General features: G+C 35.9%; 1 protein-coding gene across 1 annotated transcript in view; it reads left to right on the top strand.

Annotated features, from left to right (window-relative positions):
- MYOM2 (myomesin 2) overlaps positions 1-13,875 on the top strand; it is a 154,438-nt gene that overhangs the window by 125,663 nt on the left and 14,900 nt on the right. Inside the window, 4 exon segments of the mRNA XM_043989877.1 lie at positions 9-124; positions 449-536; positions 1,119-1,157; positions 13,164-13,269. Coding sequence (XP_043845812.1) covers positions 9-124; positions 449-536; positions 1,119-1,157; positions 13,164-13,269 — 349 coding nt within the window.

Below are 13,875 nucleotides of genomic sequence, written 5' to 3' on the forward strand. Positions count from 1 at the left end.
AATTTGACAGGTGGCAAACACAAAGAAAGAGACAGTTTTCAAGTGGCTAAAGGATGATCTTCTTTATGAAGTTGAAACCTTACCTGATCAGGAAAAAGGACTGTGTGAACTACTCATACCAAAGGTATAGTGGGATTGAATGACTTTTTTTTTTCCAGGCTGGAAGTGTAATGCTAGAGATATTGACTCATAATTGCTACATTATTTTTCCAGTTGAATAAGACTTTGGATTTTCATATATTATATATTTCATGAGGAAATATTAGATAACCTACTTATGTGTTTTTAGATGGATCTGACTATATTTAAAGAGGTCTAGAATTATAAGGCACCTCAGAGGTCATCCAGTCTAGTCCCTTTACCCAGTAGATAAACATTTGCTCAAAAAGTCTCTACTCATAGATCTTCAGGGTTAATTTCATACAACTATAACATGCTTTATTTGTAGCTGTCCAAGAAGGATCAAGGTGAATACAAGGCAACATTGAAAGATGATAGAGGCCAAGATGCAACTATCCTTGAAATAGCTGGCAAAGGTAATTTTTTTTCTAAAGGGTCTTTCTTTGTTCTACTAAAATAGAAAAAAGAAACTAACTATATCCATTTACCCAGTAGTAGGTTGTAAAGCATAAAAGTACATTCATCTGTGTTTTTAGATAGAACACATATTCTTCTGTCAGGTGTATTAAGGTAGAAGAAAAAATATTTGTGCTTTTGTTACCTTCAAAACTGTTTTGATGTTTTAGGGGAAGGATATATTATGTTCGTTAGTACTTATGTAAAATGCTGTGGCAGAACACCAGTTTGGAACTAAGGTTCCTCCCACCACTGTCATTATAAACATGATTCAAATAACAATGAGCTGATTCAATTAAATATAGAGTTGGATTTATATGAAGTAAAATTTTCTCATTCCTTGTTTAAAAGGTGGAAAGGCACTAGCCTGCAAAGGATTTATTAGCTTCAGAGACCTTTTTATGGATAAATAGTACTATTTTTATGTTCCATTTTTCAAACTAACATGGCAATTCCTGTATCAGTTTTAATTAAATGCAAAAAAACCTGCTTTCCTCATAAAATTATACTTTGTAATGGTACATTTCCCTTTTCCATTTTAGTGTATGATGATATGATCTTGGCAATGAGTAGAGTCTGTGGTAAGTAAATGCTTTCTAATTTTCAAGTCGTTTTTGGTTCGTGAGCCACTATATCCTGAGATAGGCATTTGCGTCCTCCAGAGAGGAAAGTTAATGCAATCCAGCCCATGTCCTGTTGGAAGCACTCAATCCAATCTCAGTGTTATGATCTGAATTTGGTTCAGAGATGTTATCTTAAGCAGGTTTTAGGCTTTTAAAATTTTATTTTAACTAATTTGGTTTAGATTCCATGATTAACCATATCATTCAATTTGCTTCAAGATTATTCCGATATTTATTTGTTTTGTGATTAACTGCAAAAAAGAAAAATACATTAGAAAAAGACACCATAATATAGTAGAGGTAGTATAATATAGTGGAGAAAGGACCATCTTCAAAGTCATGAAGATATGGGTTCAAGTGCTGCATGTTGACATAAGCAACTGTGTGATCACCTTGGACAGGTAACTTATATTTCTGCTATGTAGGCTTTATGACAATTAAAATGTAGCAATGGTGCTGATTTGTACTGGTAAGGAAACTTCTTAATACCAAATTTTCTTAGATGCACAAATGAGACTTCTGTTTAGTCTTCAGTAGAAACTGGGAAGTAGTGGAACTTAGTTCATACTTAGAATAATATGACATTGGAGAAAATAGACTCTTTAGAGATTGTCTATTTCATACCCTACCTCTTCTCATTCTACAATATGGAAATGAGGTCCAAAGGATAAAATTATTTTCCTGAAGTAACTTAGCTTTGTAGACCTAGAACGAGGTTTCCTGACCTCGATGGCTCTTTGGCATCATCTTGGAACCTGCCTCTTAATATGTTACTTCTATGGCTCTGGTAATCTTGTGGGTGTGGGCAATTGCTTTCACCAGTGCAAATTATAACCTATCTACAACTTCCCATTCTTTGTGATTCTTGCCCCTCTCCTTTAATGAATCTACCACTGGGGATTTGGCCAGCATTCAATTGGTTAGCCGAGTTCTTAGCCATTGTATATTTACAATGTTTATCCAAGGAATATGTATTGGGTATAATGGATGAGGCAGCTGAACTGGAGGCAGGATGACATGAATTCAAATCTAGTCTCAGACACTTACTAGCTATTGTAACCAATATACAAATCACTAGACCTTTGTTTGGCCTTCAGTTTTCTTAATTCTGTAAAATGGAGATAATATAGCACCTACATCATAGTATCTGGGGACAGGTGGTGGTGGGGGGGCGGTTCCTTAGGTATTTCTCAATAAAGAATTATACTCTCATACATAGTCCAATTAGAATTAAAGTGTTTTGTTTTTTTTATTTGGTGCTAAGGAAGGGTTACTGAGGGGGAAGCCAAGACTTCACCTCTCAGGGAGGAGGGGCTTAGAAACATTCTCCTCTCAGAAACAGAAGGAAGGCAAAAGCTTTTATAGAGGATAGATGGGGGTGACCACTTGAAAGTTAGAAAGTATCCTTTTGGGGATGGGGTGGGGAAAAGCTTGGATGCTTGTCATATTCATGATAGTTGAAGGGGATTTTTTTGGAATGATGGTCCTGACCTTTGGGATTATCTCTGTCTCCTAGGCTCTGGTCAGGTGTAGCCATGGCCTAATTGACTTTCCTTCTACAGAATTTTATCTCCCCCTTACTTCTTAGGTATGTCTGTCTTGTTGTCACTATTTGGTCAATCTAAACTTGAATAGTCCCTTGATTTCTTGATATGTCTGTTCTGTTATCTGGTCATCTTTGTTGTTTTGTTTTTTTTTTTTTCTCACAGGAGGAAACTTCTGATTTATCCTAAGCCCCAGTTCAATAGAATTGTTGTGAGGATCAAATGAGACACTATTTGTAAAGTGCTAGGATAGTGCCTGGTAATTAGTAGGCACTTATAAAGGATATTCTTATTCTTATTACTATTTTTCCTTATTGTTGGTGCACTAATTCAATGAATTACCCAATGAAACCATCATTATGTAGACTCAAAGCTTCTTAAATTGTGGGTCACAATCTCATATAGGGTTGCATAAATAAATGTGGGGATTGCAAAAAAAAAATTAGCAACAGTAAAAGGTTATGTATTACCTGTTTTATATACCTATATAACCAGGGGTTGTATAAACATTTCTCAGGTGAAAAAGGGGTCTGAGTGGAAAAGTTTAGCAAGCCCTGAATGTAGACAATGTGTATTTTGGGTTACATTTAATTTTTCCTTCATGGTTTGCAGGGCCAGCGGCTTTTGGGTAGCTATAGGATATCACTGAACAACCTGTGTGTTCTGGGGCCTGGTACAAATAGCATAGAATCATCCATAAATGGAGAACCTTAATGACCTCACTATCTATAAGGCCCTCTTGTCCATTTAGACCTGGTTTAGGACATTGCTTTCCAGTCTTAAGTTTGGTTTGATATTGATAATGAGACTTATCATTAAGTGTCCCTCTGCCTCATTTAAAGTACATTACTCATTTGACTTCAGAGAAAACCATATGAATTATAATGGGTAGGTATAATTGTTATCCTAAACTTCTAATGAAATAGACTTACTCTAAACTATGAATTGAATTGGAGGGGTGCAAGCTTTTTAATCAATGGGTCAGACACTGGCCCAAGAATAATGAGGCCTCCTTTTGAGTGTACATTAAGCCCCTTTAAAGGTACATTAACTCTGGTAGGCCACTAGGGTACCGTTTCCTAAAAGACCATTCTAGAATGCTAAAAGGTATTGTTCCAACAGCCTGAATGGTACTGCATTGAGAAAACGAACTGACATCAAAAAGGGTCTTTTATGGCCAAATGAGAGTTTTTCTCAATTTACTCAAGAAAGAATAGATTTGGATCACAGTGGTTATTTTCATGAGGACTTTTGTGGTGGGCTCTTACACATACCAAGAAAGATCATCACATTAAAACAAATAAAAACAAAGTCCTCAAGGAAAACAATGTGTTTTTGCAATTTATCCCACTCAGGTTTCAAAAGGAGTATTCTTTTTACCACTAATCAGTGGCTTTCTAATATTTAAAAGAGCCTTATCATGTTAAAGCTAGACAAGGGATAATTGAGCTTGGATCACTCTTGAAATATCTAAGGGTAATGATGATTAATGCCACCCTCTGTGGAAGGTTGTAAAATTATGTAAATGTTGGTTTACTAATTAGCAATAATCTAGCATCACCTGACAATGGCAATTTGGTCAAATGTTGTACTTGATCGAAACTAATACCAGGAGAAACTAGTGTGGTAGAATATTAGCTCTTTGAGCATAGGGAATATTTTGTTATTGTCTTTGGTATACTCAGTGTCTGATACATCATAGGTGCTTAATACATGCTTGTTGAATTAAATTAAATCCAATAACATCACTGTAAGAAAGTATTGAGATGTTTTAAGGCTGACATTTTCATTTCTTCCAAAGCACAGAAATACTTTTCTTATTCAGTTTTCTTGATTTCAGATTTGTTTTTATAGTTAGAGGGAATGTACGGCATTTCCTGTATACCATCCAGAGTCCAAGGGACACATGTGGTTTCTATGTCTTCTATCTCTTTAGAGTAGACAAATTTTTTAAAATGCTTTAATACTTTGCACAATCAATGAAAAGGGGAATTGGGATGTGCGATAGAATGTACCAGGTTTTTGTTTGTTTGTTTGTTTTTTTCCCTGCTGGACATTTGAAAAGCAGGGAGAACATGACTTTGTGGTGATGTTATTAACTGGGCTTTAGATCATAATAGCACAGATGATTGTCTTGGAAGGAGAAGGGTCAAGAAAGTCATCTTTAGTGAGCGACGTGGGTCTGGAGAGTCTGGTTCCTTGGGTGGCTTTCTTTGTCTATTCATGTTTGTACTCTTTTGTGTTTTTCCTGTGCCCTTGGAAGAGGCCTTGTGCACTGGACTGTGCAGAAGCTGTCGAAGCATAAATACAGAATGATGATGGTAATGAGGTGATGACTATATGTCATTGGGTCACTAACAGTTACTTTCTTAACAATATTTTCTGAGACATTCCCTTTTTTCTTGGTTCACAAGACCCAGACTTACAAGTACTCTGTAATTGCCATATTACCATTAATTATTGTATGTTGTAGTGAAATACTCTACATTATAAATTTCAATTGTTAGAATTGTGTTGGGATAATTTAAACATAGTCTATTAATATTAATAACACTATTTTGTCTGACTTCTCAATCTATCCATCTTCTGCTAGATAGTTACCTTGAATTCTTCTATTAACTTAAGCTGGCTATTCATAAGTCTCAGAAACTGGTCAGAAGACTATGCTGTGCACCTTATAATTGAAGGGTCACATTAGAAATTTACCTTTATCTATTATAGTTCAGGTCTAATCTCTATCCTTTTCATCAGAAAAAGAACCAGCTTCTTAACTGGTATTTTTTTTTTGGTGGGGGGCGGGAGGGGCAGACCTTATCTATGTATTTAATTGATACAGAGAAGAGATCCTGATAAGGAAAACTCCCTCTAGAAATGGATCAACAGATCGCTCAATTTACAGATTTAGAAAGCTACTTGGGACATTGAGAACTATAGTGACTTGCCCAGGATCACACAATCAATATATGTCTTTCTGATTTTGAAGCCAGCTTTCCATTCACCATACTGCATTGCCCCTATCTTGTACATGATATTTAGTGGGCACTTCATCAATGCTGTGTTTCATTCACCATAGGTATATTGTTTTCTGAAGAATCAAAATCTTTGAGTTAATATCATCATTTACAGGAAATGTAGATATTAAAGCAAAGCTATGCATTATATTTAGCATCAAACAATATTAGGTGTGTTGTATATGTAGTTAAAGATAATTTAGCCCATCTCCCTTAATTTATACTTGAGAAACTATGACCCCCCCCATTTAAAAATGAGTTATCTATAGTTATGCAGCTGGAATTAGTAGGTTTCTTGATTTCTAGAATAGATTCTCATGACTTTCTTTCATAGGGCCTGATTTTTTTTTGTCCTTGATTCTACTTGTAGTTTTTATCGTCAATGGCTTTATGCCCACCCTGTGTAGGCGCTCAAGGTGATCAATTAGGGATGCTAAGTATTCCCTCCTACCAATTTTTTCCCCTTGTGTCCACCCCTACCACTATCACCACTGATACATCTTTTACATTCTCAGGGACCACACTTTTTTCAGGTCTCTGGAACCCCAGATTGACACTACACATGGGACATTTATGGAGAAATACAGCATAAATGATGGTATCAGATCTATAAAACTGACCTTTTATATTTTGGGAATTATACATTCAGGAATTCTGTCTCTGATTTCTCAGATCTCTATTTTGAACTTTCCAGTACTTTTATTCATGAGTAGATAGGGTGTTATACTTTTTTTCTCCTCTTCTGAATCCAAACTTTGGAGTTTTCAAGCATTATTATAGGTTGACAGCAGAGGTACTATAATTTAAGAATCAGATCTTGGGGTGGGGGGAGGGGAGGAGAAATGACAATAACATTATTCAAACCACATTTTAAAGTATATCTGCATTATTAAAACTTTTTCTATCACTTTCTTAAGTCTAGACAATCGGAATAGTAAATCAAGTCTTGATCTGTAGCATTTGCCAATTCTGAGAGATAAATGCTCACACTGCAAAATTTAATAATCATCTTTCTTCAGTCAGTTAAAGCAATCTCAAACACCCCTGGTTGCAGGGGTAAAAAGAAGGACTCACCTAGTTGGTAACTGGTCTTGCAAGGTAGCATTTGTATCACACTCAGGTCCCCCTACTTAAATGTCAATTGATCTTAGGATGACCAATTATCTGTATACATAGTAGCTCTACTGAGTGTAAGGACTAATGTAGACCTGTTCTTTAAAACTTCAGGAATGCAAAAAGGCAAACAAAACCATGGCACAGTGGCTAAAGTGCTGAATCTGGAATAGGAAAGATCTGAGTTCAAATCTTACCTTAGACGCTAGCTATATGACTCCTTCTTTTTCATGATCACTTAATCTCTCTGTGTCAGTTTCCTCATCTGTAAAATGGAGATAATAGCACCTACCTCATAAAGTTGTTGTGAGGATGTATGAGATAGCATAAATAACGTACTTGCTAAAACTTACAGTATTACATTAATGTTAGTTATTTAGGGTGTGTTGTGTGTGTATATATATATAATTGTTGTCTTCCTTCATGCTTGAAGAAGACCAAATGTTATAGGCCTTATTAACAACTCAAGCATTTGTCAATTTTCATATCAATTCTAAGTCTTCCATAATTGGAAAAGGATACCTAGGGAGAAAAGTTCATGACCTTTAAAATGATCCCAAAAGTGGATGCTAAAAGACTCATCTTTATGGAATGTCTGTGAGTTCCTGTCATCACACAACACGTTCTGATTTAAAGGGGAAAGGCTATTCAATATCTTACAAAATTCAGTTTTTAAAAAATTGGTTCAATGAAAATTTTAGCCATTGGGTGGTATTATATAGATAAAAGAACTGTTTGGCTTCATCTTATATAATAAACTCTAAATGTCAAATAACTGAAACTTTTTTCCATTCACTTATTTGCATCACCTGCATAATTAGTAAGTCAGAGAGTAAAATCCTCTTCACTAGTTAATGTTTTCCATGGTCAAGATGTTTCTTGGAAATTAGGCACTTGTATCTGATTACTCAGGAAATGCATCCTATGTCCTTTTCTTCTCAGTGGCTGAGCAAAGTTAATTACCCACTGATTTGCTAGTTATAATGAAGCCCATATGTTTCTATAGAGTATATTTTAACTCAGTATGTGAGACTTTATTATTAGCATTTAGGGGACACTACTTGGCAACATTCATGCATAGAGTGCATAGTAGAGATTTTCTAGGATTTTCTTAATCTATGATTTTGTTTCATATGTAATTACTTTTCCTCTTCTCTGTTTCAGAGGAACATGGGCAGAATTCAGTATCACTGTTTAACTCTATACTCTGAAAAAGTACTCAAACTCCATCATATATCCTTTTAAGGGATGTTTTGGGGGTATATTCCCTAATATATAGGTCAGGTTTCCAGTGGTCTAAAATACTTGTCATTCATTCATTCATTTATTCATTCATTCACAAATGTGTGTTGATCATCTACTATGTATAAAGTAATATGTTTTGTCATGCACGTATCAGAGAATCGATAAACTGCCAGAACTAGGATTGGTTTTAGCATTGAGATGGCAATATGGGTATGGTGTAAAGATCACTGGGCTTGGTTTCTGTGGAACTGAGTTCAGAGACCAACTCTGCTACTTACTATATACATGACTATAAGTCTCATCCCTTCTAAGTATTCCAAATTCTTCCTCTACAAAAATGAAGGTGTTGGACTAGTTTCTAGTTGTAAATCCTAGAAGTCTAATTAACTACTGTGAGATTATCTAACCTAACTAACGCTTGCATTTTGCAAAGATGGAAATAGAACCACAAGATATTAAGTTATTTGGTCAGTAGTGTTGTTAAGTAGTCAAAATTAAATGGAGGTCAGTGGGGCATACTTTACTCTCAGTTACTAAGCAAGCTTTAGGTATTCCAGGTCATTTATTGCCCATTGTTCAGATATTTCTTGGGAGGGGGATGAAGAGAGTAAGGAAAAAGAACATTCCAGATTTTCTTTTGACTGGTGAGGCAAAAAGGGCATACTCTATCAGATTAAGGTTATAGTAAGATCTTTATATGTTCTCTGTTCAGGAATGTTAATAGAGGAATTCCATTACCACTGTGACCTAACTCCACTCAGGTCACTAGCTGTTTTCTCTGTCACTTATGATTTCAGATCAAGGAAAGTATTTTTTTGGCTCCATTTAAATAGGTAAATGGGAATAGGTTCCTATTTAGTCCCTTCTTCTCCTTTTCCTCCCTCCAAGTACAGTTGTGGAAACAACTCTTGAAACTGCTCTCTCTCAAATTCAGAAGTGTTCTTATTGCTAAATGACTGCAGAGACCTCTTAGTTTTTTTTATCATCATTAACTTCTTAGCACTTAGTGTGGTTGCTCATCCCTTTGGGTATTATACTTTGACACCACAACCTCCTAGTTCTCCTCTCATGTCTCTCTGGTTACTCCTATGTAGTATTTCCTCTGGCTCAACCTGCCATATTTGGGATTATTGTTTATTAAAGTCCTAAATCTTTTTCGCATTAACTGTTGTGAAGCATCTCTCCTCCATCCTGTAGTGGTATGATTGGTTTTTTGAAATAGTGGACTATGAATTGAAGTCCCTGTGTTTCTGTATATAATCTTTCTGTACTAAGTACTTGATTCATAAGAACTTAATTTGATTCTAATAATTAAACAAATTGCCTTAGGTGGTATAGTAAACAGAGTGCTGGCCGGGACGTCAGGAAGACTCCTCTTCCTGAATTCAAATCTGGTTTTAGACACTTACTAGCTATGTGCCCCTGGGCAAATAATTTAACCCTGTTTGCATCAGTTGTCCCTCTTCTGTAAAATGAACTGGAGAAGGAAATGACAAGCTGCTCTAATATCTTTGCCAAGAAAACCCCAGATGGGTAATGAAGAGTTGGACATAATTGAAATGACTGAACAACAACAATTAACTCAGCTAATGGAACTATAGATGTGTTCCCTGAATTTTTGTCATCTCTTCCACTTCCCTAAATTTAGCTATTTACCTTCCTCTGTCTATGACCAGACATCAGAGTTCCATCAGAACTTCAGCTAATATATAAACTTTACTTCCACCCCAACAACATTATACTTCCCTCACCTATATTCCTTGGGCAATTAATTGACTGTTGCCTTCATCCTAGACTTCCTCACCTTTTGGATTTTTTTTGCTATGGCCAAAACATCACTCCCCAAAATTGGATCTCTTCTACAAATGTCCCAGGATATTCTTTTTCCTGAAGTCTCCATTTACTCCTCTATTCCCTCACTTATGGTAGAAGACCTTAGTGCTTATTTTATTAAAAACATTGAGGATGTCTGGTATGAGTGCACTTACATATTTTCATCTTCATCTTTATGACTAGAAAAATAATTTGATCTTTTCCCTAATCCCAGAGGAAAAAAAAATGTATCTCCTCCTTTTGAAGATTAACCCCTCAATTTGATCAGTGGGCTCTATTCCTTTTCTATCCCTCCCAATGGAATTTATCCCATAATTTACCTCTTTCCTCACCAGTACTTTTGACAGTGTCCCTTGACACTGGCTTCTACCTCTTTCCTTCATCTGTACTCGTTCTTACATCGTGGAAAAGGAAAAAAAAACACAAAAACTTTTGATAGTCCCTCTACTCTACTGCTATTTATACTGACTTCCAAAATGTATGTATGTTTGCTTTTTTTTTAACCTGCTGCCTTCCTTTCTGATCTTCATCCTCACCACCTACTGAAACTTCTTTCTCCAAGGTAACCACCAATGACATTTTTGTCAAATCCAAAGACTTTTCTCAGCCCTCATTATCCTTAATTTTTTTGGCATTCACATTGTTGATCACCTCATCTTGTCTTGGCTTCTGTGATGCTACACTAAACTGAGTTTAGATTTCTAGTTACCTTTTGTCTGAGTCACATTCTTAAATCTTTTATACTCCACTTATACATTTCCTTGACTTCACAGTTAAAAACAAAGCCAAATTCACCATGTTCTTTCCAAAACTCAATTATTCCTAATTTCCTTAATTCCATCAATGTGACAGTCATTCACCACTCATATAGATCTATAATCTTGGAATCATTCTTTGACTCTTTCTCCTCTTCCTCATTCTTTGTACCTTCCCTATATTGACTCACTTACCAAATACTTGTGATTCTTTATATGGTCATAGGATTTAGACTTGTGAAGAAATTTAGAGATCATTTGGAAGTTAGGGCTTAACAAAGTCAATGACTGACCTTCCTCCAAGTCACACATAGTAAATAGTTGAATCAGGATCTTTGAACATATTTGTTCTTTCTGTCACTTGCTTTCCATTCCTATACCTACAGTTCGAGTTCAGGCATTTTTCACTTCACATCTAAAATATTGTCATAGTTTTCTAACAACTCTCTACTTTTTTGATCTCTATTTCATATCTTACCAGAATGGATTTCCCTATTGTCACAGAATGAAGCACAACCTTCTTAGCTCAGAGTTTTCATCTCTCCACTGTTTGACTTCTCTTCAGCCTCATCTCCTATTACTTCCCTCAATGAACCTCACACTGGAATCAAACCAAGCAACTCATTGTCTTCCAAACATACCATGCATATTGCCACGCTTCTTGCCTTTCCTCACAACATTGTTAGCACTTATTATGCCACCTACCTCTTTTCTGACTGTCTAAAATTTGCCCAACCGTCAAAGCTGAACTAAAATTCCACCATTCAAGTAAAAACAAATTTGCTAATGCTTCTGAGGGGTAAAAAACAATACTCTGTATTGGGGGATACAAATATGAATAGGCCATTATACCTGCCCTTCAGTATATTTCAAATTATTTGGGAAGCAAATGAAGGGTTGAAATAAAATATTTGATTACACCTTTCCCCAAGTATTGGAGAGGTATAGACAAAGTGTTATGAGAAATCCAAGAAGGAGAGATCACTTCCATTTGGTAAAACTTTCTGCTGAGAATGGATATCTGAATTTGAAGGATAGAAACATGTGGCATTGGAAAGGGAGGTGAAATATGTGCCAGAGATAGGAGACATTATAAGCCAACACAGAGAGGCAGGAAAGGGTTGAGATGAATTTTGGAAATGTAAGTTGGGCAGAAAAATAATATGGAGAGTCATGTAAGACAAAGGTGAAATTCAAACCCAGTCTTCTGAACCACTTCATTTGTTCCTTGAGACAATGAAAATATTAACAAGTATTTTTAAGTGCCTGCTAAGTCCCAGGTCCTGTGTTAGGTGGTGGGAAGACAAAGACAAAACTGAAATGGTACCTGTTCACTGAAATTATATTTTACTGGAGGAAACAATGTGTATATATCTATGAGTGGAACAGTTTAGGTGGCACAGTGGATAGAGTGCCAGCCTGGAGTCAGGAAGACTCATTTTCCTGAGTTCCAATCTGGCTTCAGAAAATTTACTAGCTGGTGTGACCTTGGGCTAGTCACTTAATCCAGTTTGCTTCAGTTCCTCATCTATAAAATTACCTGGATAATGAAATGACAAACCACTACAGTATCTTTGCCAAGAAAATCCCAAATGGAGTCATGAAGAGTTGGACATGATTGAAAAACAACTCAACAACAACACATATCTATGAGTATATAAATAAATGTATTTATGTTATATTATGTATATAAATACATATAAATAAAAATAAATATGGGGGAATATTTTGATGAAGCTACTGGCATGTGGTGGGGGAGAGGCAATCAGGAAAGGTTTCTCATATAGTAGTAGTCACCCAAATTAAGCTTTAATGAAAAGCTTAAGCTTAAATAACACTATTTTATGTTTGCTACAAGGATTCTGCACAAAACATTTGAATGAATTAGGCATACTTAGCCCGAAGAACAGAAGATTCTGAGGGGATAATAATGATGTAGTACAGCTTTCAAATATTTGAAGGTCTGACTTGTGGAAGAGAGATTGATAGAAAGAAAATCTTGCTAGCTACTTGAATAATTCCAAAATGGAATGTAACTCAGGAAGTAGTGGTTTTGCCCTCCAGAGATGTAAACAGAGGCTAGATTACTGTTCTTTGGTGATATTGTAATGAAAATTCTTAGGCACTTATGTGCTGAGGAAGATTATCTCTGGGGTCCCTTGAATTTCTGCAATTTGTTGATCCTTTGTTTCTGTGATACTTTTCCATGCATAGTACTGGGGTTATTCGTGTATCACATAGGTGCATGTGTAAACACTTGTTGAATGAGTCAATGAATGGATTTTATTGAAGATAGAAGAATGCATATTCGCATTGGAATGAACCTTAAAATATGTAAGAATCCCCATTTGTTTTATGAATGAGAATTTTGGAGTGTCACAGTTGAAAAATCTGGCCCTAACACAAATGTTTTCACTGCATATATTCTTTTCCCCAGGTCTAAATATGTGTTCTTTTCTGCAGGCGCATCTGCTTCTCCATTAAAGATACTCTGTACTCCAGAAGGGATAAGGCTGCAGTGTTTCATGAAATATTTTACAGAGGAAATGAAAGTGAACTGGTATCACAAGTAAGTAAATGAGTGCATAAATCTCACATTAGCAATAGGTTGTAGCCCCAGTATAGCCCATGGGGGAAAGGGTTGCTACTAGTAAATGCTGCTCAGAACTGAAAATGGGAAATTTTCAGTTTCACTTCCAGATGTCATCTTTGTATAATATTTCACTTACCCTCTATTTGCCCTTGTCCTTCATATATATGAATGGAGAGTACCTTATTGACAAGTTATATCTATGTACAATGAAATATCCTGAAGTTTTAGACCAACAAGCATTAATTAGTTGCTTATGGAAGGACAACTGCTGTATATTTGCCAATATGTCTATTATGACAGGTTTTATTTAGGTAATTCTTGTTAAGCTGTAGCACATTACCAACAATGACTCATATGCAAGAAATGATGCCTAACATATTCTCTAGGAGTCCATGGTCAGCAAAGGAGGTAAAAGAGTCAGGTGGGGGAAAAAAAGGGAATAAAAAGTTGGACAGCCTAAGTTTGTCCATACTTAGGTTAAAAGACCTACAGGTGAGGTTTTCAATGCATTAGGTGGTTACTCTAACGAGGATTTATAGGAGCAAAGTATAGGATGAAAAGTTATGGCTGTCTGTACCATTG

The sequence above is a fragment of the Dromiciops gliroides genome, chromosome 2 (genome assembly GCF_019393635.1).
Source record: "Dromiciops gliroides isolate mDroGli1 chromosome 2, mDroGli1.pri, whole genome shotgun sequence".
NCBI classification, from domain to species: domain Eukaryota; kingdom Metazoa; phylum Chordata; class Mammalia; order Microbiotheria; family Microbiotheriidae; genus Dromiciops; species Dromiciops gliroides.